The sequence below is a fragment of the Macaca fascicularis genome, chromosome 19 (assembly GCF_037993035.2).
Source record: "Macaca fascicularis isolate 582-1 chromosome 19, T2T-MFA8v1.1".
Taxonomy (NCBI): domain Eukaryota; kingdom Metazoa; phylum Chordata; class Mammalia; order Primates; family Cercopithecidae; genus Macaca; species Macaca fascicularis.
In genome coordinates this window covers 20,659,326-20,685,072 of record NC_088393.1, presented here as the reverse complement: position 1 = coordinate 20,685,072, position 25,747 = coordinate 20,659,326, and the positions used below count along the sequence as shown (strand labels likewise).

At 41.1% G+C, this 25,747-nt stretch overlaps 1 protein-coding gene across 1 annotated transcript in view; it reads left to right on the top strand.

Moving 5' to 3' along the window:
- Window positions 1-25,461, top strand: part of LOC102136574 (uncharacterized) — an 86,434-nt gene extending 60,973 nt beyond the window's left edge. Inside the window, 8 exon segments of the mRNA XM_015440427.4 lie at window positions 3,298-3,393; window positions 6,911-7,135; window positions 13,710-13,836; window positions 14,972-15,067; window positions 21,913-23,290; window positions 23,292-23,323; window positions 23,326-23,367; window positions 23,370-25,461. Of these exon segments, the coding sequence (XP_015295913.4) occupies window positions 3,298-3,393; window positions 6,911-7,135; window positions 13,710-13,836; window positions 14,972-15,067; window positions 21,913-23,290; window positions 23,292-23,323; window positions 23,326-23,367; window positions 23,370-23,464 (2,091 nt within the window). The 3' untranslated portion in view covers window positions 23,465-25,461.
- Window positions 25,462-25,747: the final 286 nt, after the last annotated feature.

Below are 25,747 nucleotides of genomic sequence, written 5' to 3'. Positions count from 1 at the left end.
AACCCATGGATTAGAAGATTCCACTCATGAACCCATGCCACTGGAGCCTAAGGTCCCAACTGTTGGAAACAAGAGCTGAGAGTCGCAAAGAAAAAGAGCAATGAAACAAGGAATTTCTCAGCAAGGCAAATTTACTTCTGCAGAAGGGTGCCAGTCATGTCTCTGGCTGTTGTGAGAGCACAGCATACAAGGGAGGGAAGGGGTTTTTATCCCTAACACAGTCCCTGCTTCTGTGTCCTGCTCCCATTGGCCGGAGTCAGATGGCACAATCTAAGCTAACTCAATGGCTGTTTTAAATCGAGACTGGCAGGAAGGTTGTTTATAGAGCAGATAACTAGGAGCGAGGAGGGCTTCTTCCAAATAAGGAAGAGATGTGGGTTACAGATTGCGACGGGGAGAAGAGATGTTTACAGAGCAGGTAGCTAGGAGCGGAAGGTACAAGGAAGTTGATTTTGAGAACAAAGAACAAGGAAGTTACCCTTTGAAGAGGGACTTATTATGCCTGACACAACCCTGGAGTTGAGCAGATTATGAACAGCCTATGAGCTAGAATCTGCTTAAGCCTGCGGAGTTCCCACTGGAGGGGCGACCAGTACCACAGTTGCAGCTGGCTGCTGTCTTAGCTGTTTGAGCTTCTTGGGGGAGGGACAGCAACCAGCACTGGGACTCGAAACGGCCTAACAGGCTCAGCTCCCTGGGTGGGGAAAGGGCAGCAGCCATCTCCATAGCTCCTGGCTGTACTTTTCCCCTGCTAGATCCAGGGAAACTGGATAGCTTCGTCTCAAGAGGTGTCCCCCACAGCCCAACACACTAGCTGTGGCAGACTGTGGCCAGAATGTCTCTTCAGGCCTGACCCGTCCCTCATCACTGGGCAGGGCCTCCCTGCAGGAACTCTAACAACTCCAGCCAGGGGCTCAGGGACAGAACTCTGATGTCTCTGGGCCTGAGCCTGTAGGGGGAGGGGTGGCTGCAGTCCCTGTGGACCAGCAGACTTAGCCTTTCCTCCTGCTAGTTCTGAGGAATTTGGGCAACCCAGATGAGTGGGTTTCTCCTCAGCAAAACACCCTCCTCCACCAAGGAACAGTCAAAGTGCTTCATTAAATGGGTTCTGCTCCCTGTGCTATCCCCTGGCGACCCTTCAACAGGGCTTGTCAGACACCCTATACAGGAGCAATCCTACTGGCATCAGGTTGGTGCCTCTTGAGGGCAGAGATCACAGAGGAGGGAGCAGACACTCTGCTGTTTTCCAACTTTCTTGAGTGACATCTCCAGGCACGGGAGTGAACCAGATGAATAGGGCCTGAAGTGAACCCCCAGCAAACTGCAGCAACCCTACAGAAGAGGGACCTGACCACTGAAAGAAAAACAAACAGAAAGAAACAACAGCATCCAAAACAAAAAAGCACCCACAAAAACCCCATCCAAGGCCCGGCATGGTGGCTCACACCTGTAAAAAGGTTAACTTGTTTTTGTGCTTGGCTATTGTTTTTAAATAACTAACGTATAGAAACAGTTTGAAATAGAAATTTCTCTGAGACAACGCTGGATGAACGCCTAAAGGGACTCATACAACCTGTTCCGAGACTTGGTGACCATTGTTTGTGTCCATGTTCAATTGAGTTCAAATTTAATATTTAACTTTTCCACTACATTTGGCCTCAGTTGGATACTCAATTGTATTAAAATACCCTCACAGATATACAGGGAACACATAGTTGATATAGATTACAGACACAGGGTAAGCACAGGAGAATTAAAAGCACAATTAATAAAAATTAAACCCAACATGGCTTTGCAAGCAGAGTAATATTGTAAGACTTGCCAGGTATATACACACCACATTCAGTATGCAGCAAGGCCCAAACCCCTCCACAGGCTCTGGTAAGCATCTCTAATGCCATTTGATTTTGCAACACAACAGTACGCAGCTGAGCAAATTCATCTGATAACAACATAAGGCCAGTACTATCATTAAGAGCTTTTTCTACATGTAAGGTAAATGTTTTAATCTGTTGCTGAAGCAGGATTGTACAGACAGCAGGGGAGAATACTGTGATAGGGTACCACCACCAGGGAGGCCAGCGCATCTGTAACCAGCCATGTTTGTAAGCATCTAGATTACTGGGGAGGGGAATATTATCGCGGATAGTGAATGAAATTAATGGCCACGCCCAAGTACATCTCCCCATCAAAAGCGGCAGCAGGTATCACCACCCATAGGATCTGCATACCCAGAGGGCCGCCCTGGGGACAGCAGTGGAGCTACCATAATCATAGTGTACTAATTTCTTTTTTTTTTTTTTTTGAGACGGAGTCTGGCTCTGTTGCCCAGGCTGTTGCCCAGGCTGGAGTGCAATGGCCGGATCTCAGCTCACTGCAAGCTCCGCCTCCGGGGTTTACACCATTCTCCTGCCTCAGCCTCCCAAGTAGCTGGGACTACAGGCGCCCACCACATCGCCTGGCTAGTTTTTTGTATTTTTTTTTTTTTTTTTGAGTAGAGACGGGGTTTCACTGTGTTAGCCAGGATGGTCTCAATCTCCTGACCTTGTGATCCGCCCATCTCGGCCTCCCAAAGTGCTGGGATTACAGGCTTGAGCCACCGCGCCCGGCCCTAATTTCTTATTAAAATAGGAAAAGGGATTGTGGTTCACTGGGCGCGATATTGTTGATTTGGAGTGTGTGTTGACAATTGACTGGAGAAACCACAGAGAAACATTAGAGGAGTCATTTACTACCTCCAGACAAAGCAGGGGCTGTATGGAATCCGGCCACCAGCACATTAGGTTTCCAAAATATACGGTTCCAGGACTATTGGGCAGGATACCAAGGCTTTCAATACAAGGTGAGGGTGCAGTTCACCTTTTGTCTGACTTGGCAAAGATAGATTCCATAGTGTGGTCAAAGGAAGTCCAGGTTGGATTGCAAGTGTTGTTGTTATGGCCCCATTGGTAACAACATAGCAATTCAGAAATACTGTCAGGGATGATTCTCCAAGTTTGCCCATTTTTGGCGGCCTCTGGCAACTCAACTTACAGCCAACATTGATTGTGGCTGGCTTCTGTTGCAGCAGTGGCTACCCAGGTGATGAATTTATTCTTGGCCTCAGACACAAAGACACAGGTGCTGACCACTAGTAGATAGGTTATTCCCTGTAATAACAAAAATGGAGGGGAACATGATATTGTTTTTCATCTTTAGGAAATGGTACTATGCCTTCATTTTCTGTTTTCATAGCTACAAGGTCACCAGCCTTAGGATCGGGATCTGATGGATACTGTACCCATATTTTGACTCCAGGATTTAAGCTACCTGCAACGAGGGGAGCTGAAACCCCCAGTTCTGCATGTAGACTCTGTTGGGCAGAGATTTCCTCAGGGGTTGATTGTGGACAAGGTACCACTAACAATTGAGCAACCAGCATCTGTGGTTTTATAGCAAAAGAATCTGGAGTGGTATTGTGTAAAATGACCTTTAACTCTCCCTGGTAATCGCTATCAATTATACCGCCATACACTAGAATGCCTCTCATTGCAAGGCTTGAACATGTTGCAATCCATTTACCTGCATTCAAGTTTGCAGTTAGGGTGGAAATTTTGACCTGTTGATCTTCCTGCTGATTAAATAGTCTGTCAAGAAAAAGCAGAGATGCCTGAGCATCAACATGGAAAACAGGGTCGGGTGCAGTGGCTCATGCCTGTAATCCCAGCACTTTGGGAGGCTGAGCTGGGTGGATCACAAGGTCAAGAGATCGAGATCATCCTGGCCAACATGATGAAACCCTGGCTCCACAAAAAATACAAAAATGAGCTGGGCATGGCAGTGCGAACCTGTAGTCCCAGCTACTCGCGAGGCTGAGTCAGGAGAATCACTTGAACCTGGGACGTGGACGTTGTGGTGAGCCCGGATCGCGCCACTGCACTCCAGCCTAGCAACAGAGTGAGACTGAGTCTTAAAAAAAAAATGAGCTGGGCATGGCGGCCCATGCCTGTAATCCCAGCTACTTGGTAGAGTGAGGCAGGAGAATCTCATGAATGTGGGAGGCAGAGGTTGCAGTGAGCTGAGATTGCACTGCAATCTCAGGGCTAGAAAAAAAAACAACAACAACAAAACCAAACATGGAACACAGTGATAATGGTAGTGTGCACCAGGATTCAGATACCTTACCAGTATTGTTCTCGCCAAACCTCTTTATTCCCAATTAGCCATTTATTTCGTTGCCAGTGGGGCACCCAGGTGGTAAGACCATTTGCTACTGATCAAGAGTTGGTATACAAGTGACAAATCCCTCTGGTCTCCTCCTGAATAGCTCAGAGGATGGCTACTAGTTCAGCTAACTGGCTGCTCCCACCCCTTCCTTCATCAGAAACGCTTACGTTTTTAAGAGGATTATAAGCCACAGCCTTCCAGCATCGGGTCCCACCAATGTATTTGGTGGATCCATCAGGAAACCAAGCATATTTCTGATCCTCTGGGCTTAGTTCTTCAAAGGATTTGCCCCATTTGACGGGCAACACCGGGTGGTGTTTCCCTCTGTATCTGCAGGACTTATTCAGTGTTTCCTGTGCTGTCAAGTTTTGTCCATCCTCATGTAAAAGTAATACTCCCTTTGGTTTTGGCTTAGCCTGGTTTTGTATGTACCATTTCTGTTTTACGGTGCTACTTTCTTGAGTGTGGCCTATCTGGTGGGTTTTGGGGGAACTCATGTCTCAGGTCATAATAGCAATTTCAGGCCTCATAAAAACATCATGGTTGAAGCAAAGGTGTTCCATTTCGAGCAAAGCCCAATAGCAAGCTAACAATTGCTTCTTGAAAGGGTTATAAGCTTTTCCGGCCTCTGGCAGTTTCTGAGTCCAAAACCCGAAAAGTACCCTCTTCCCATCTTGTTTCTGCCCAAAGCTCCAATGAGCATGTTGATCTAGGACAGTTACTTGGAGTTCTACTGGCCCATCCCGTATGGGCCATAGATCCAGGGCCAGTTGCACTGTTTGTTTAGCTTGTTCCAATGCCATGCTGTCTTTCTCTCCCCAGTGAAAGTCATAGCGTTTTCTAGAGACTGCATGCAGAGGTTGTAAAATGTTACCTAAGTGGGGAATATGATGTCTCCAGAATCCAAACAAGACAGTACATTTCTGGGCCTCCTTCTTAGTGGTGGGGTTTGCAAATTCTAGTATTTTAGCTCTAGCTTTTGGTAAAATGGACTATTTCTTTGCATTCCATAAAACACCAAGGGATTTTATACTTTGTGCAGGTCCTTGAATTTTACTAGGGTTAATTTCCCATTTTTGAGATACGAGCTGGGTTTTTACCCGCTTCAAGCCCCGGTTGGCTAGTTCTTCAGTTTTACCCTGACCAGGCCCTCTGGACAGCTGCTTTTTTCAGCAATAGGCTGATAGCTTTGAGCTTGATCAGTCAAGACATTGACTGGCATTGGGCCAGGGCCAGTCTGGAAGTCAGATTAGCATTTTCCTTTTTCAGCTTACATTTCTCTTGTAGCAACCAGACCCTATCTCGATAAATTAATTTATAAGCAGCAATTAAACACCATCCACTTTGGGATGTCCCCTCAGCATCTCCCTTGCTGACCAGAATCCCCTGCAGCACTTCACGCACAGTCAAAGGTTTAAATTGCACTAATTTAGATTCCCAATTCTCACAAAGGCCAGTTCCCCTGGACCATTTACTCAACAAGAGGGAGAACTGGGGGAGTTCCCATCCCGGGATATGGGAAATCCCTGAGCCTCCAGCCCTGTCCTTCTGGTCAAAAAGGGGCACACTTTTGTTTCCAAATCCTATTTGTGACGCCAAAAATGTTCTCTGCTGGCAATGTTGAGGGGAGAAGAAAAGACACACACACAATACCTTTAAGGGTAAACAACCTTTATCCCACGTAAATGGCAATGCAGACATTATAGACTAATAACATAATAAGCAAATGACATAATAAGAAAATAAATACAAGCAGATTGATATAATAAGCAAATTGCAATAAGAAGAGTAGACGGGAAAAGATATATATTTATCCTCACCAGGCTAAGGAGGATTCACCACCAGAGAGGGAAGCAACAGCCACGACTCCAGAGTCAGACACCTGTCTGTGCACAGATTCATCCGTCCTCCACAAATCCCCCTGTCTTGATGAATCGGCTGTGTCTAGGCAAAGGGCAAGGTGAACCCCTTGGGCTGTTACACAACCTCCGCCTCCTGGCTTCAAGCGATTCTCCTGACTTGGCCTCCGGAGTAGCTGGGACTACAGATGTGCACCACAACAAATGGGTAACTTTTTATATTATTAGTATAGATGGGGTTTCACCATGTTGGCTAGGCTAGTCTTGAACTCCTGATCTCAAGTGATCCACTCACCTTGGCCTCCCAAAGTGTTGGGATTACCAGCGTGAGCCATCCGTGCCTGCCCCTAAATGATTTCTATCTCCTACAGCAGTTTGAAATTACTTAAAGGTTGTTTCGAATTGAAAAAATAAAAAGAATGTGGATAAAATTAAAATATAAATAAAAAATTACAAGATATTACAAAATACATACGTAAATCTGGAGTGGTCAAAAATGACAAATTTGATTTATTTATAAGGTTTTATTAAAATTAGCTTTAATAGATAATATACTATTACCAAAGTAAAAGTTGATTTTCTGTTGAACAAAAATTTTATGTATTATTAATATGACAGCAAATTACTTCCGGTCACCTTTTGAACACATTCAACAAGAGAGAGATTTAAAAAAAGATAAAATTTTCCCACGCTCTAGAGTGGGCGTGGCTCAGCTCAGGGAGGAAGCCCTGTTTGAAAAGGCTGCTGCTTAGGCTGTCGCTCTTTGTTCACTCAGCTCAGCGTCTGATCACACCTTATGTCACTCAGGGCCTGAGGGGGCGAGGCCTTAAGCATTATCCAATCAGGGACGCTGGGCTGGAAACCGTCCAATCAGGCACGCAGCCAGAGTGAACCGTAAGGCTTCCGGGTTTGGCGGGGCCTTTGTCTCTCGCTGCAGCCGGAACTCCGGGTGTCTTCTTCACTGCTGTGTGTCTTCTGCTCCTAGAGGCCCAGCCTCTGTGGCCCTGTGTCCTGCAGGTATTGGGAGATTCACAGCTAAGACGCCGGGACCCCCTGGAAGCTTAGAAATGGTGAGAGTGCCGGTCCGACATCCCGAGAGAGGGGGACGCGCTGGTTGGAACCGGTGAGAAGTAGCTGTGGCGGGACTCAGGCCTCCGGGCAGTCAGCTCCACAATCTGCGCCCCAAGTTCTCCTTGCCCAGCTCGGCCTCAGTCCCGTTCAACCATAAGATGGCGGCTACGCTGACAGCCGGGCCCACGGGCGTCCTGTCTCTTCCCTGCGCAGTGACCGTGCTCTGGCCTGGAGCGCTCTGTGGGCTGCTCTGCACCCGCAGCGCCCCATCTCTCCCAGAATGTGCAGGGACCACCGGAGTGTCGTCAAGGGAGAATCCTGACTCGGGGTGCGGGTCAGGGAAGAGCTGGAGAGGGAAGAGCTTTGGTCCGTGGGGTTCACAGTCTCTGTTTTCTGCTATTAAAAAATTATGGGGCCGGGTGCGATCGTTCACGCCTGTAATCCCAGCTCTTTGGGAGGCCGAGGCAGGTGGATCACTTGAGGTCAGGACTTGAAGATCAGCCTGGCCCAAATGGGGAAACCCCATGTCTACTAAAAATGCAAAAATTAGTTGGGTGTGATGACAAATGTCTATAATCCCAGCTTCTCGAGAGGCAGGAGTGAGAGAATCGCTTGAACCCGGAAGGTGGAGTTCGCAGTGAGCTGAGATCCTGCCACTGCACTCCAGCCTGGCGACAGAGGAAGACTCTGTCTTTAAAAAAAAAAAAAAAAAAAAAAAAAAAAAAAAAAAAGTAAGCACCTTAAAATTTCCTTCTCTTATGTAAACTGAGTAATTTCCCTGGATTTTTCAAACACTTAGTTTCAAAAACCAAGTGAATAACTGATATGGAAATTAAAGCTTGAACCTAAAAACTCCAAGCTAAGGCTAATATTAAGCCTGCAACAGGATGTTATTAAAGACTCAGTTTTTTTCTGAGGAGCCTCCCCTGCAGATTTCCCAGCCTGCTCATCCCAGGCATGTAAGGAGCCTTTATCCTGAGAGAAGCTACAGAGCCCTAGAAAGCTGGGGATCCACAGGCAGTTGCAGTTGAGATTAAGATGAAAGGAAACTGAGAGGGTCTTACTGATGATGAAGTTTTTATGTTTTGCGGCACTTTCTACACTTTGTAAAATAAAAAACATTAGATTTATGTAAAAAAAAAATGAATTCCAAAAAATTATTGCAACAGCAGAAAGTACCGACTAAGTATAAGATCTTTATGGCTTGCAAAGATGTCGGCAGAAAAGGGCTTTCTTTTTTAGGGAGGAGCAAACAAGATTAGAAAGGAGGTGTGAAGGGAATGGCAAATGGAGAGTGAAAAAGTCAGATTTTAGATCAGAGAATGTCTTACCCTGAAATCAGCGTATTCTTAGGAGGGACGTAAAATGGGGTTGTATGTTGACTCAGACTGAGGGTAGCACAAAGTTCAGGAGCCCGAAGGAGGGAGATAAGCTTAAGAAAAGTTTGACTAAGGATTATTTTATTTTAGGCTAAGTGTGGTGGCTCACACCTGTAATCCCAGCACTTTGGGAGGCTGAGGCAGGTGGACCTGAGGTCAGGTGTTTGAGACCAGCCTGGCCAACATGGTGAAATCCTGTCTCTACTAAAATACAAAAATTATTGGGAGGCTGAGGCGGGCAGATCACCTGAGGTCGGGAATTCGAGACCAATAAATAAATAAATAAATAAAAATAAAAATAAAAGATTCAGGTATGGTGGTGCATGCGTGTAATCCCGGCTTCCCATAAGACTAAGGCAGGAGGAGATTCGCTTGAACCCGGGAGGTAAAGGTTGTGGTTAGCTGAGATCGCAAAACTGCACTTCAGTCTGGGTGACAAAGTGAAGAAATATTTTATTTTGAGCATGGAAGACAAATTCAGCTGATTTTTTTAATGAGAAAAAGGAGAAAATGTGCAGTGTGTGTGTCTGGCTGTGTGATAAGTAAGAAAAGAGAGCACCATCTAAGTCATAATGGGAAGAGTGTTTCTTTCCATAAACTGTTCCTGGAGCACACAAAGGATGGAGAATTTTATTAATCACAAATACTTTCCAGGATTATCTATGTGTTTCATCTTTCCCCATCTCTTTTCTTTGTTCTATGCTTTTCTTCCATTTGGCTTTTCCTGGGCTGCATCTCACATATGAAACTGGTAAACCTAACTACAGTGTTTTGCTGAGCTCTGTGAGTAGCTCTACCAAATTATCGAACTTCAGGGAGGTTATGGGACTCCCCAGTTTTTAAACAGTAGCTCAGAAGCGTAGATAAGCCCATGGGGTTTGTGATTGGCATCTGCAGTGAGGACAGTGTTGCGGGACCGAGCCCTGAATCAGGGTCTGTGTTGACGCTGGGTGGTGTCAGAATTCAAGTGTTAGACAATGAGTTGGTGTTGGAGAATTGTTTGATGTTCAGCAAACTCTACAAATTTGGTGCCAGAAAAAAGATATCACAGAGGCCTGGCCTGGAATAAAACTCTAGGTGTTTGGGAATGGGAGCTCTGTTGTCCAGTACACAGGCTGTCACACTGCCCATTGTTCTGTGATTCCAGGTATTCTCCCAGGGTGACAGAGGACTGAAAACTTAGAAGAAAGGAGCTCTGATGACAGACCCCATTTTCCCACAGCTGCCACCACAGGATTCCCACCCACTCACAAACACACACACACTAGACATTGACATGGCCACACTCCACTGAGGCGTAAGCACCACCCTCAGGAACTTCACCATGGCGTTTTTGATCCTAGTGTTTCTTGCTAAGAACCCACAAGTCTCTACAAGTCTCCTGACATATCCCCACCCCCAGCTACTGAATCTGCAGCAGCAACCTGTTTTCTCCACCAACCTAGCATTTTGGACCAGCTGTTCATAATCTCATACGTTTGCATGCACTCAGTAATAAATCAGAGTACAGCTGCATTGGGACTACTGTCTGTAGCAAAAATCAGTCCTCTCACCCACATTGCACTCTCTCCCACCCAGGGATTTAATTTTTTCTTTTAGTTTTTATTTTTGTTTCGGGGTACCCTTGGGTTTGTTTTGGTACATGGGGGTTTTGTGCACAGCTTATTTTGTCACTGAGGTATTAAGCATAGCACAAAACAGGTATGTTTTCTGATCCTCCTAGTCTTCCACCCTCTACCCTCAACTAGGCCACAGCATCTGTTGTTCTCTTTGTGTTCATATGTTCTTATTATGTAGCTGTTACTTATAAATAATAACATGCATTTGGTTTTCTGTTTCTGCATTATTTTCTTTTTCTTTCTTTCTTTTTTTTTTTTTTTTTTTTTGTTGAAGACAGTTTCACTCTTGTTGCCCAGGCTGGAGTGCAGTGGTGTGATCCAGGCTCACTGCAACCTATATCTCCCAGTTTCACGTGATTGTCCTGCCTCAGCCTCCTGAGTAGCTGGGATTACAGGTGCGTGCCACCACGCCCAGCTAATTCTGTATTGTTAGTGGAGACAGGGTTTCTCCATGTTGGGAAGGCTGGTCTCAAACTGCTGACTTCAAGTGATCAACCGACATTTGACTCCCAAAGTGCTGGGATTACAGGCTTGAGCCACTGCACCAAGCCTCTGCATTTGTTTTCTAAGAATAATGGTCTCCAGCTTCATTGATGTTAGAGAAAACAACATGATTTTATTTTTTAGTGGCCACAAAGTATTCCATGATATTTATGTACCATATTTTGTATTTATTTTATTTTTGAAGACATGGTCTCCCTTATTGCCCAGGCTAGAGTGCCATTGCATGATATTGGCTGGCTTTAGCCTCAACCTCCCAGGCTCAAGCAATTCTCTCCTGCCTCATCCTCTTCTTGGGGCTACACATGGGCATTACCACACCTTGCCAATTTTTCTTTTTGTATTTTCCGTGGAGACAGGATTTTGCATTGTTTTCTCAGACTGGTCTGAAACTTCTAAGCTCAGGCAGTCCACCTGCCTCGGCCTCCCAAAGTGCCGGGATTACAGGCATGAGCCACCGCATCTGACCATACCATATTTTCTTTATCCAGTCTACCACTGATAGGCATTTAGGGCCTGTCCATGTCTTTGCTATTGTGAATAGTGCTGCACTGAACATGCATGTGGATGTGTCTTTATAATATAATAATTTATATTTCTTTGGCTATATACCCAATTATGAGATTCCTGGGTCAAATGATAATTCTGTTTTTAGTTCTGTGAGGAATCACCACACTGCTTTTTACAGTTGTTGAACTAATTTACACTCCCACCAGCCGAGTATAAACATTCCGTTTTCTCTGCAACCTTGCCAGCATCTGTTATTTTTTGACTTTTTAAAAATAGCCATTCTGACTGGTGTGAGGTGGTATCTCATTATGGTTTTTCTTTTAATTCCTCTAATCATTACAGATGAGCATTTTTTTCATATGCTTGTTAGCCACATGTATGTCTTCTTTTGAAAAGCATCTGTTCATCTTTTTTGCCTACTTTTTAATGAGGTTGTTTGTTTTTTTCTTTTAAATTTGTTTAAGTTTCTAATAAATTCTGGATATGAGACGTTTGTCAGAGGCAAAGTTTGCAAATATTTTCTTTCTTCTGTAGGTTGTCTGTTTACTCTGTTGATAGTTTATTTGCTGTGAAGCTCTTTAGTTTAAATAGGTCCCATTTGTCAATTTTTGCTTTTGTTGCAGTTGCTTTTGGTAGCTTCCTCATGAAGTCTTTGCCAGTTTCTATGTCTAGAATGGTATTTCCTAGGTTGTCATGCAGTGTTTCTTATAATTTTACATTTAAGTGTTTAATTTATCTTGAGTTGATTTTTGTATATGCGGTAATGAAGGGACCTAGTTTCTGTCTTCTACATAGTGCTAGGTAGTTATTCCAGCACCATTTATTAAAGAGATAATTCTTCCCACATTTCTCTTGTCAGCTTTGTCAAAAATCTGATGGTTGCAGGAGGGTGCCATTATTTCTGGGCTCTCTATTCTGTCGCATTGGTCTTCAGCTTGAGTCTCTCCAGCCTGGCTTATCATTGGGCCATCAGCCCAGGGTCACTGGAAAGTCCCTCAAAATCACGTAGGTGTCTTTGAGGCATTTGAGGATGTTCAGAGCAGAATTGTGTTAGGCTGACAAGAGTGGCTAATTCTCCTTCTGTCTCAGTGTAAGAGAAATGAGTCATCCTGTGTTTGTTCATCCCCTCGTTGGTTGGTACCCAGATGAGAGTTTCTCCAGTTTTCTGGTACTTGGATGATAAAGAAGGAAAAGATCTGGAGACCCAAATGGATAAACTAGTTGCTCCCATTTTATAGGACCATTAAAAAAAAACTATTAAGCAGTCTTGGTTCCTACAATCCAGAAACTTTTAGTCTAGACAAGCAACTGGATAAATAATTGAATTATGCATCATATGCTTGGTACAATAAATAGATGTGTCCAAACATAGGAGTTATCTGTCTTTTGAGGTTTGCGTAAAACTGATGATTCTTTATGATTAAATCAGATTTTATTTACTTTTTTGAAAGACGAATATTTCAACAGTGATGCTGTGTTCTTCTATGTGCATTAGCACATCATAAAAATTTCTCCTAGTGCAGTTAATGGTTAATGATTCACTTGCTTAAATGGCTCTGACAGATTGTTTTCACTATATAGCTGATTATTTTTCTCTTCATTATTAAGAATCTTTATGCAGCTCATGTGAGTAAACCATCACATTTAATCTGGCAGTTGTCCTTTCTTCTTAATTTTGTCTATATATTTTTCTTTGGAAAATGCAGGCTCTTATCTTTGTTTACAGGCCAGAAAAACTGAGAAAAACACAGGCTATTCCACTGACTGGATGTTTGACAAAATATCCTTCTTGGGCCAAAAACATTGACATTATTGGTGAGCTTGTTAGAAATTCGAAAAATCAGACTTCATTCCAGATCTTCTGGGAAAAAAACCCCTGCACAATAAGGTCTTCAACGTATTGTATATATTTAAATTTGAAAGGTGCCTTCTAACTCAACATATCTTTTTCTTTTTTTTTTTTTTTTTTTTTTGAGATGGAGTCTGGCTCTGTCGCCCAGGCTGGAGTGCAGTGGCCGGATCTCAGCTCACTGCAAGCTCCGCCTCCCGGGTTTACGCCATTCTCCTGCCTCAGCCTCCCGAGTAGCTGGGACTACAGGCGCCCGCCACCTCGCCCGACTAGTTTTTTTGTATTTTTTAGTAGAGACGGGGTTTCACCGTGTTCAGGATGGTCTCGATCTCCTGACCTCGTGATCCGCCTGTCTCGGCCTCCCAAAGTGCTGGGATTACAGGCTTGAGCCACCGCGCCCGGCATCTTTTTCATCTGAATATTCACAACTCATTCCGTATGGTGTAAACACAGCACTCAAAAATGTACATGTTTGTGTTCCTTAATTTTACACTTTACTATCTAGAAAAATATATGAACTGATGTTGTGGATCTCATGCTGTTCTTTTTCTCAGAGAATACATTAGATAACATTTCTGTTTTGAAAGTTATTTTATTGGATAATTTTAGTCCTATAAGTCAGAACCATTTGTGTTTACTCTCTCATTTCACCTTAAGTCAAATTAAAAATTCCACGCATGACCACTTGGTAAAAACGTATGTGTGTGTGTTTCAGGGGCCATTGCAGTTTAGAGACGTGGCCATAGAATTCTCTCTGGAGGAGTGGCATTGCCTGGACACTGCACAGCGGAATTTATATAGGAATGTGATGTTAGAGAACTACAGAAACCTGGTCTTCCTTGGTGAGAAAAACTTTAATACATTATTCATAATATACACAAAAGGTTTTATTTCTCTTTTTTGTAGAATTTTTTTAGTAATTTATTCTTTTATAGAAGAGTTTCAGATTCACTTTTTCAAGAAAATCTTCAGAATTCGGTCATTTAGAAAAGAGAAACTCTTCGGTGCCTCTTGCCTGTAATCCCAGCACTTTGGGAGGCTGAGGTGAGGTGATTACCTGAGGCCAGGAGTTCAAGATCAGCCTGGCCAACATGGTGAAACCCCATCTCTACTCAAAGTAGAAGAAATTAGCCAGGCATGGTGGCACGTGGCTATAATCCCAGCTACTCAGGAGGGTGAGGCAGGAGAATAGCTTGAACCCAGAAGGCAGAGGTTGCAGTGAGTTGAAATCATGCCATTGCACTCCAGCCTGGGCAACAGAGCAAGATTTCGTCTTGAGGAAAAAAAAGAAAAAAAATTTCTTCAAGATGTTTCATCTTAATCCAACCTTTCCCTATTTCTGAGGTGAGCTGTAATCTTCACTCCAAATTGGTGGTAATTCCAGAAATTTAGTGGCATAAAATATTGTAGCTTCCACCTGAAAACCTAATTACCACCACCAATTTTTGATTCAGTAGTGCCAGGCAGGACAATTAAGAAACCTACAAATTGAAAGTTATTTTCTTTCTTTCTTTTTGTTTTTTTTTTGTTTTTTTTTTTTTGAGACAGTCTTGCTCTGTCACCCAGGCTGGAGTGCAGTGGTGTGATCTCAGGTTACTGCAACATCCACCTCCCAAGTTCAAGCAGTTCTGCCTCAGCCTCCCGAATATCTGGGACTACAGATGCACATCACCATGCTCAGCTAATTTTTGTAGTTTTAGTAGAGATGGGGTTTCACCATGCTGGCCAGGCTGGTCTCAAACTCCTGACCTCGTGATTCACCCGCCTCGGCCTCCCAAAGTGCTGGGATTACAGGCGTGAGCCACTGCACCCGGCAAATTGAAAGTATTTTCTAAATATTTAGAAATTTCTGTTATAATTTGTATTTTGGTATTAATTTACTAGAATATTTTATTACATTGTCTTTGCTGAGCACATTACTAGCTTGCAAGTGGAGAATATGAGCAAGATTCATGTTATTTGTTTTTAATAAAACAGGTATTGTGGTCTCTAAGCCAGACCTCATCACCTGTCTGGAGCAAGGAGAAAAACCTTTGACTATGAAGAAACATGAGATGGTAGCCAACCCCTCAGGTAGGTGTAAGTGAAAATGAATACAACAGACACAGATAAGAGGTCCCCAGGTCAAAGAGAAGGCCAGTCCTTAAAGTGTGATTTGGGAAGCTGTGTTCCAAAGGAAATAGTTCCTGGTCAGCTGGGGTTTTTTCTTTTTGTTTTTTTGTTTTTTTTGTTTTTTTTTTTTTTATTCTTTTTTAAAATTTTGCTCTTATAAAGGGGCATCTTCTGCTTATGCTTTTAAATTTTGTAAAAATTCTACTTTTCTTTCAGTGAGCTCCCTTCAGGTTCACAGTGAGAGCCAAAGTCCTCTTCATGGCATGTAAAAAACTGCACAATCTGACTGCTTTTTCATTGTTTTGGGGACATATACATATCTGCATGATTTTGAGAATTATTTCTCTTTTTGCATCAGGTCTGAAATGTGTGAAAGTAGTCATTTCTGTTGAAAAAAAATTTTTTTTTTCCTGCTTAGTCCTTTCTATTTTTATTACTACATAGTTTTAAAATATAGTTTGAAATTATAAGATGATATTCTTCTGCTTTGTTCTTTTTTTTCAAGATTGTTTTGGCTATTCAGAGTTTATTTTAGTTTGATGTAAATTTTAGAATTGTGTTTTCCATTACTGTAAAAACCACTGCAATTTTGACAGGATGTTTATAAAATCTATAGATCACTTTGGATAATATGACACTTTAATAAGATTTATTCTTTCAATCTCTAGACATAAAATATTTTAAAATGTATTTGGACCTTCTCATTTTTTCTTTTTTTGTTGTAAACATTTTCTTACCTTGGTTAATTTTTTTCTCAGAAATTTATTATTTAATGCTATATTAAATAAGATTTTTTCTTCCTCTATTTTATCAGATAGTTTGTTTTAAGCATATGAAACCATACATACACTTGTGTGTTAATTTTATATTTTGCTAATTTATTCAGTGTATTTGTTAGTTTAGATAGGTTTTAATGTACTGTTTATGGTTTTTTAAATATAAGAGGTATGATCCACAAACAGCAACTTTTACTTATTTTTCTTCAATTGCAATGGATTCTTTTCTTTTCTTTTCTTTCTTTTTTTTTTTCTCCCCCAAGATGGGGTTGGGTTTCACTCTTGTTGCCCAGGCTAAAGTCCAATGGCATGATTTCGGCTCACTGCAACCTTTGCCTCCCAGGTTCAAGCGGTTCTCCTGCCTCAGCCTGCTGTGTAGCTGGGATTACTGGTACTCGCCACAACACCCAGCTAATTTTTTGTATTTTTTTGGTAGAGACTGGGTTTCACCATGTTGGCAAGGCTGGTCTCAAACTCCTGACCTCAGATGATCTGCCGGCCTTGGCCTCTGAAAGTACTGGAATTACAGGCATGAGGCACGCCTTCTAGCCCAGTTGCGTGGGTTTCTATGTAGGCAGAACTGACCATAAACTGTGGCTCAAGTAACTGAAACTGAGTCAGGAACCACTTCAGGAACCCCAGTAAAGGCCAAGGTCTGCAGGCCTGCCTACATTACTGTAAATGGATGTCTTCTTCTAGGTCTCTGGAATGGAAGGACCTCTGCCAGACTGTGGCTGGGAGTTTGGGGTGGTTATAGAGTAAGTTCAGAATTCTCAGTGGGACTAAGTTGGGTGAACCCTATTCTGGTCTGTAGCCAAGAACAAGGGTCCTGTAGTTTCCCACCTGAATGAGAGCCTGCCTTCTGAATAGAACACTTCTCAATCTTAAGCTTTAATAGCGTTTCACAACTCCCTCCCTGGCTCTCAAATCTCCCTTAGCGGCACTTATTTTGGAGATGGCATCTTGCTACATCTTTGATCTGGTCTTTGAGACCCAGGCTGGTCTCAAAATCCTGGCCTGAAGCAGTTCTCCAACCTTAATGTACCATGGAGCTGTCATTACAGGTGTGAGTCATAATCCTGGTTCTCTCATAAAAGTATTTTTGTCAGAGATGGCTGACATTGTTTTGCCGTAAGGGAATATGAAAATATGGCACTTTTAATCTTTTCATCTCACTGATGTCACTCTCCCTATAAGTTTTTACTTCCTATTTTCTCTTTCAGATTTGTTTGTAATTTTAGATTCAGATATTTAAGGCAATATGCTAGAATTTGCATGGTATGCCTGAAGTAAATTGTATAATTAGTAGGCACCCATAGTTACTAAAATAGTTATTTATAAATTTAAGTTTTCTGCAGGCAAAAAGGAATTATAGGATGTTCATCTACTTTTTTCAGCCTATATCTCCATAATAAAATAGTTTATTTCCTAATACTCGTTGTACATATCAGAGGGTCTAACACTATTCTGGAAAATATATATTTTTTTATTTAACAATGTAAGCTACTCTTTGTTTCTAAAGTTGGATTACAGCAGTTTCAATTTGTGTAAGAATACCATATATTGAAAACATTAAAAGTAACTAGTTTCTTTTAAATGCTAATTTATTTTCTCATTAGAATCTTCTATTCATAATTATACTGTATATTCTCTGAAATTTTACTGCCACACAGTGCATGCCAATGATTCAGAATACTTGCATTTAGTGAGTACATACTAATAGTTAAATATTGCAATTATCTAGAAAATTTTTTTTTTTTTTTTTGAGATGGAGTCACGCTCTGTTACCCAGGCTGGAGTGCAGTGGTGTGATCTTAGCTCACTGCGAACTCCACTTCCTGGGTTCAAACTATTCTCATACCTCAGTCTCCCAGGTAGCTGGGATTACAGACATGTGTCACCATCCCCAGCTAATTTTTGTATTTCTGGTAGACATGGGGCTTCACCACATTGGCCAGGCTGGTCTTGAACTCCTGACCTCAGGTGATCTGCTCATCTTGGCCTCCCAAAGTGTTGAGATAACAGTCGTGAGCCACTGCGCCCAGCCTGACAATTTTTTTAAATTATACATCAATGTTGCATACAAGATTTTACGAGTAAACATTTCTCTTATTGTTGTTTTGAAGTTTTGAACCCCTCTGGGGTTCAAGTGATTCTTCTGCCTTGACCTCCTGAGACGCTGGGACTACAGGCATGTGCCACCACGCTCAGCTAATTTTTGTATTTTTAGCAAAGATAGGGTTTCACCATATTGGCCAATCTGGTCTGGAACTGCTGACCTCGGGATTTGCATGCTTTGGTCTCCCAAAGTGCTGGGATTACAGATGTGACCCACTGCACCTGGCCTCAGTGTAGGTTTCTTAACATTAGTTTATTGGGTGTTTTGGGTTTACTTATGTATTACAATTTTAGACAATTTGCAATTCTTTTTGTACATTTTAAGTCAATTTAAGATATAAGTTATGCATGTCTATCACAATCAGATTACATATGTATGTGTATTTATCTATAAATATGACCCCAATTTTAGTTATGGCTTATCCTATATTCTTTCTTAGCTGATTTTTGATGGTAGTTTTATCTTGTCTAAGTGACTAGTCATCAAGATAGTCTTATTTTCACCATGTGTTTAATGATGACTATATATTTGCTTTTGTGAGAGAAGCACTTCTACGATTTGAAAGTAATTTTCAAAAAGATATATAATTCTGTTTTGGTTTTTTTTTCAGTTTTTCTTTTAAAAAATTGTCTTAAAAACACATAACATAAAATTTACCATCTTAAATCTATTGAAGTGTGCATTTCAGGGCCAGGCTAGGTGGAGGCTCTTATTTGTAATCCCAGGATTTTGGGAGGCCAAGACTGGAGGATCCCTGGAGCCCAACAGTTTGAGATCAGCCAGGGCAACATATGGTGACCCCTCTCTATAAAAAAAAAAAAATTAATAGCTAGGTATGGTGGTGTGCAGCTGTGGTCCCAGCTACTTGGGAGATTGAGGGGAAGTCAAAATTGTACCACTATACTCCAGCTTCGGTGACAGAGTGAGACCCTGTCTCAAAAAAACAGCTGTTCATTTCAGGCATGTTAAATATGTTCACATTGTATGCAAAAGACTTCTAGAAACTTTACACCTTGTAAAACTAAAAGTCATTGACCATTAAGTACCAACTGCTCATTTTACCCTCTTTCCAGGCCTTAATAGACATACCTTCTACTTTCTGATTTTATGGTTTTGACTACTTAAGATATCTCATATACATGGAATCATACAATATCCATAATTCTGTCACCGGATTAATTCAGGTGACATAATATTCTCAAAGTTCATCTTAAAATTGAGAATATTGTTTTTTCTAAGGTGGAATAATACTTCATCATATGTATATGTTACATTTTTATTTATAAATCAAGAGACATCTGGATTGCTTTTGTGAATACTGGTACAATAAACATGGATTTTCAATTATATCTTCCAGGTCTTGTGTTGCATATTTTGTTTTTTTGTTGTTTTCCTTTTTTTGAGATGGAGTCTCACTCTGTTGCCCAGGCTAAAGTACAGTAGTGCGATCTCGGCTCACTGCAACCTCTGCCTTCTGGGTTCAAGTGATTCTCCTACCTCAGCCTCCCAAGTAGCTGGGATTACAGGTGCATGTCACATCGCCAAGCTAATCTTTTATTTTTAGTAGAAATGGTATTTCACCATGTTGGCCAGGCTGGTCTCAAACTCCTGACTTCAGGTTATCTGCCCACCTCAGCCTCCCAAACTGCTAGGATTACAGGCTTGAGACATTGCATATGGCCTGTGTTACACATTTTGGATATAGATTTATACATGAGGAACATTTATAACATTTTAAAATAATGGCTGTGTCTTTGTTTTCCACCAGCAATCAACATCGGTTTTATTTTCATTGCACCTAATGGGTGTAAGTTGATTTTGTCATGGTGTTTTTTAAAAAATTTCTCTACAAATTAGTAATTTTGTATGTTCTTTCAAATGCTTTTTCCCATTTGTGTATTTTTATGTTTAAGCATTTTATTTAAAATATGTAATTGGCCGGGTATGGTGGCTCATGCCTGTAATCTCAGCACTTTGGGAGGCTGAGGCAGGGGGTCATGAGGTCAGGAGATCGAGACCATCCTGGCTAACACGGTGAAACCCCGTCTCTACAAAAAATACAAAAAATTAACTGGGCATGGTGGTGGGCACCTGTAGTCCCAGCTACTCGGGAGGCTGAGACAGGAGAATGGCGTGATCCCGGGAGGCGGAGCTTGCAGTGAGCTGAGATTGCCCCACTGCATTCCAGCCTGGGTGACAGAGCAAGACTCTGTCTCAAAAAAAAAAATAATAAAATATATTATTGTATCATTCAAGGAAATAAACAACTTTATTTTATCAGTGTTGATATTCAGTTTTCAACATTTTTAAAAGAGATTATTTCTTTCTATTTTGTATGCATGGCAACTTTGTGGAAGATCAGATGATCTTCTGATCACAAAGATCTTCTGATCACAAAGATCAAAGATCAAAGAACAGAAGGGTTCATTTCTGAGCTCTCTATTCTGTTCTTTCATCTGTTTATCTTTGTGTCAGTGTTACATCGTTTATGTTACTGTAGGTTTTTTTTTTTTTTTTGAGTCAGAGTCTCACTCTGTCACCCAGGCTGGAGTGCAGTGACGCAATCTTGGCTCACTGCAAGCTCTGCCTCCTAGGTTCATGCCATTCTCCTGCCTCAGCCTCCCAAGTAGCTGGGACTACAGGCACTCACCACCATGCCCGGCTAATTTTTTGTATTTTTAGTAAAGATGGGGTTTCACCGTGTTAGCCAGATGGTCTCAATCTCCTGACCTCGTGATCCACCACCCCAGCCTCCCAAAGTGCTGGGATTACAGGCATTAGTCACCACGCCTGGCCATGTTACTGTAGGTTTCAACTGTAGGTTGTATTGACATCTTTGAAAAATGAAATTTTTTGCCCCCTGAGCAAGAATATGTTGTAGAGTGTGTTTCATTTTCATGTAGTTTTGAAATTTCCAGTTTGACTTTTGCTTTTAATTCCTAGTTTCATTCAGTTTTTGTTAGAAAACACAGTGTATGTAGTGTTTTTAAAATAATTGGTGGTTGTTGTTTTGAGACAAAGCTTACTGTCACCCAGGCTGCAGCGCAGTGGCAGAATTGTGGCTCACTGTAGCCTCAGCCTCCGGGGCTCAAGTGATCCCCTTCACCTCAATATTTTGAGTAGCTAGGACTGTAGATATGCACTACCATGTCTGGCTAATTGCTTGTTTGTAGTGTTAGGATCTCACTATGTTGCCCAGGCTGGTCTCAAACTTTTGGCCCCAATCAATCTCCCAAAGTGTTAGGATTATAGCCAAGAGCCATGGCACACAGTCAGTATTTTTAATTTAACAAAACTTGGTGTGTGTCCTAACAGAATACACCAGATGCAAATAGGAATATTGTGTATTATCTTGGTTTTGACTGGAGAGTTTTGTGTGTTTCTGTGAAGCCTAGTTGGTCTATAATATGGTTTGGATGTCCATGTTATCCAAACCTCATGCTGCAATAGAAATTCTCAGTGTTGGATGTGGGACCTGGTGGGACATGTTTGGGTCATGGGGGCGAATTTTTCATGATCCACCCGTGTCAGCCTCCCAAAGTGCTGGGATTACGGGCATGAGCCACTGCATCTGATGGGGAATTTACTTTTAAAGGCATAATGTTATACTGGAGAGCAGGAAGAGCTGTGTTGGGTATAAGTAACAGGCTTTTCTTTATCTTCTATGTGACTCTTTGCATTGTGCTCGCCTGGGGCCCTTCATACACTTAACTGACTTATAAATTTTTTACAGATGTATTTTGGGCAGTATGTTTTTGTTACATTTACGTGTCCAGGAAGAAATTACAGCTCGCGATATTTTGCTGTGTCATCTTGCTTAGGTAGTTTGTATAACTTTATAGGTTAGATTTGTAAATTATATTTATCTGAGTCTAGCAATCGAAGTAATGTGTTTTTATTGTTTCTTTCAGTTTTGTGTTCTCATTTTACCCAAGACCTTTGGCCAGAGCAGAACATAAAAGATTATTTCCATAAAGGGATACTGAGAAGATATGAAAAATGTGGACATGACAATTTACAGTTTAAAAAAGGCTGTGAAAGTGTGGATGAGTGTAAGGTGCACAAAAGAGGTTATAATGAACTTAACCAATATTTGACAACTACCCAAAGGAAAATATTTCAGTGTGATAAATATGTGAAAGTCGTTCGTAAATTTTCAGATTCAAACAGACATAAGATAAGACATACTGGAAAAAAACCTTTCAAATGTATAGAATGTGGCAAAGCTTTTAACGAGTCCTCAACCCTTACTACACATAAGAAAATTCATACTGGAGAGAAACCCTACAAATGTGAAGAATGTGGCAAAGCCTTCAACTGGTCCTCACACCTTACTACACATAAGATAATTCATAGTGGAGAGAGACGGTACAAATGTGAAGACTGTGGCAAAGCCTTTAGCCGGTTTTCATACCTTACTGCACATAAGATAATTCATAGTGGAGAGAAACCCTACAAATGTGAAGAATGTGGAAAGGCCTTTAAGCGCTCCTCTAACCTTACTACACATAAGATAATTCATACTGAAGAGAAACCCTACAAATGTGAAGAATGTGGCAAGGCCTTTAAGCGCTCCTCTATCCTTACTACACATAAGATAATTCATAGTGGAGAGAAACCCTACAAATGTGAAGAATGTGGCAAGGCCTTTAAGCACTCCTCTGTCCTTACTACACATAAAAGAATTCATACTGGAGAGAAACCCTACAAGTGTGAAGAATGTGGCAAAGCCTTTAAGTACTTCTCATCCCTTACTACACATAAGATAATTCATACTGGAGAGAAACCCTACAAATGTGAAGAATGTGGCAAAGCCTTCAACTGGTCCTCACACCTTACTACACATAAGAGAATTCATACTGGAGAAAAACCCTACAAATGTGAAGAATGTGGCGAAGCCTTTAAGTACTCCTCTTGCCTTACTACACATAAGATAATTCATACTGGAGAGCAACCCTTCAAATGTGAAGAATGTGGCAAGGCCTTTAAGTGCTTCTCTATCCTTACTACACATAGGAGAATTCATACTGGAGAGAAACCCTATAAATGTGAAGAATGTGGCAAAGCCTTCAACTCGTCCTCACACCTTACTGCACATAAGAGAATTCATACTGGAGAGAAACCCTACAAATGTGAACGATGTGGTAAGGCTTTTAAGCGCTCCTTTATCCTTACTAGACATAAGAGAATTCATACTGGAGAGAAACCCTACAAATGTGAAGAATGTGGCAAAGGCTTTAAGTGCTCCTCTACCCTTACTACACATAAGGTAATTCATACTGGAGAGAAACTATAAATGTGAAGAATGTGGCAAAGCTTTTAACCCACTATCCTTTTTACACATAAGAAAATTCATATTGGAGGGAAACTGTAAAGCGTGATAAATGTGGCAAAGCCTTTATTTCATCCTCACAGCTTAGTAGACATGAGATAATTCATGCGGAAGAGAAAGCCAATAAATAAGAAAATGCGACAAAGCCTTTAAGGACACCTCTGCCCTTCCTAGACATATGATAATTCATACTGGAGAGAAACCCTGTGAGTTTGATGAATGTGGGAAAGCCTTTAGTCAGCTATCAACTTTTACTAAATATGAGAATTTATATGAAACATAAACCCTATAAATACAAAGAATGTGACAAAGCTTTTAGGAAGTTCTGAACCCTTCTTACACATAATTCATACTGGACAAAAATCCTACAAGTTTGAGGAATGTGGCAGAGCCTATAACAAGTTTTCAATTTTTTTTTTTTTTTTTTTGAGATGAAGTTTCATGCTCATCACCCATGCTGGAGTACAATGCTATGATCTCGGCTCACTGCAACCTCTGCCTCCTGGATTTAAGCCATTCTCCTGCCTCAGCTTCCTGAGTAACTGGGATTACAGGTGTCCTCCAACATGCCCAGCTCACTTTTGTATTTTTAGTAGAGATGTGATTTCGCCATGTTTGCCAGGCTGGTCTCGAACTCCTGTCCTCAGGAGATGCACCTGCCTTGGCCTCCTGAAGTACTGGGATTACCGGCATGAGTCATGATGCCCAGCCACAAGTTCTCAATTCTTAAGAGACATGGTGATAATTCATACTGAAGAGGAAATCTACACAGCTAAAAAATATGACAGTGCTTTTACCAACACCTCCAACTTCTCTATACGTAACAATGATTATACTAGTGTGAAACCCTAGAAATATATAAAATGTGTCAAAGCCTTTATATGGTTGCCACACTTGATTGTAGGTAAGATAATTCATACTGGCAAAACTACAAGTGTGAAGAATGTGGCAAAACTTTTAATCAGTTCTTAAACCTTATTTCACAGAAAAGCTAGTATCCTTGAGAAAAACTGTACAAATAGAAGGAATATGGAAAACCCATTAATTCCTACTCACATCTAACTCAACATAAAAAGATTCCTTTTAAGAATGGTGTGAACCCGGGAGGTGGAGCTTGCAGTGAGCTGAGATCTGGCCACTGCACTCCAGCCTGGGCAACAGAGCGAGACTCTGTCTCCAAAAAAAAAAAAAAAAAAGATTCCTTTTAATAAAAGCATTAAAATTGCAATTACTGTCAAAAAAACTTTCAGAAAGTATAAGTCTTTAAAATGAGTATTTTTTGTGAAAAGCATTACAAATATAAAGAGGGTTATATAGTACATTTACTTTTATCACAGATTTTATTGCACACATTTTGTACTGAAGGAAACCCTAACGCAGTTGCTCAAGCTTTGTTCAACATCAGGGAATTTATACTGGAGATGAGTCCTACAAATGTATTAAGTTTAGAAACACTTTTTTTTTTTTTTTCAGAAACTACAGCTTAGAAAACAGCAGAGAGTTTATACTAAAATATAATTTTGCAGATGCAGTAAATATGAAAAAATATTTAATTCAAAATAGATTGTATATAAATATCAGAGAAGTTACAGTAGAATAACTAAGGCCCTGATATTTCAGACATTATACTAAATCAGAGCATTGGGTATAAAAACTAATCCACAGCAGCAGTTTTTAGGTAAATGATTTCTATGTAACTTTAAAAGGAGTAGATTTTTGGAAGCATTGTAATTCCATTGAAAGTGTATTTGTTTCCTTGAATAAAATGTTTTGAAAGCTGAATAATGATGTAATACAGATTTCAAATTATGCTGTTATTTTCTATTCACATGTGAGAAAGCATGTGATCAATTGCTTCTGCATCAGAGATATCAGAGATTTTAAAAAATTATTTGGACATTATGACCTTTTCTATAAAATAATAAGAACATTAAAATGTAAGCTCCATAATGAAAATACAAGTAGAGAGGCTCTTTGTAGTAAAATTCTATTAAGTAATGTATAAGGTAAATGTTCAGAGCAATAACTTTATTATAGTGACAATTATGTTTAGAACGTTATTAAAATAAATGAGTATATTACTTTACTACTTGTACTTTTATGTAATAAAATGCAGTACATTTTAAAACTGTTAGGGCTGGGCTTGATGGCTCACACCTGTAATTTCAGCACTTTGGGAGGCCGAGGCGGGTGGATCACCTGAGGTCAGTAGTTCAAGACCAGCCTGACCAACAGACTGGTCTTGAACTACTGGAGAAACCCAGTCTTTACTAAAAATACAAAAAAATTAGCCAGGCATGGTGGTACATTCCTGTCATCCCAGCTACTCAGGAGGCTGAGGCAGGAGAAACGCTTGAACCCGGGAGACAGAGGTTGCAGGGAGCCGAGATTGTGCCATTGCACTCCAGTCTGGA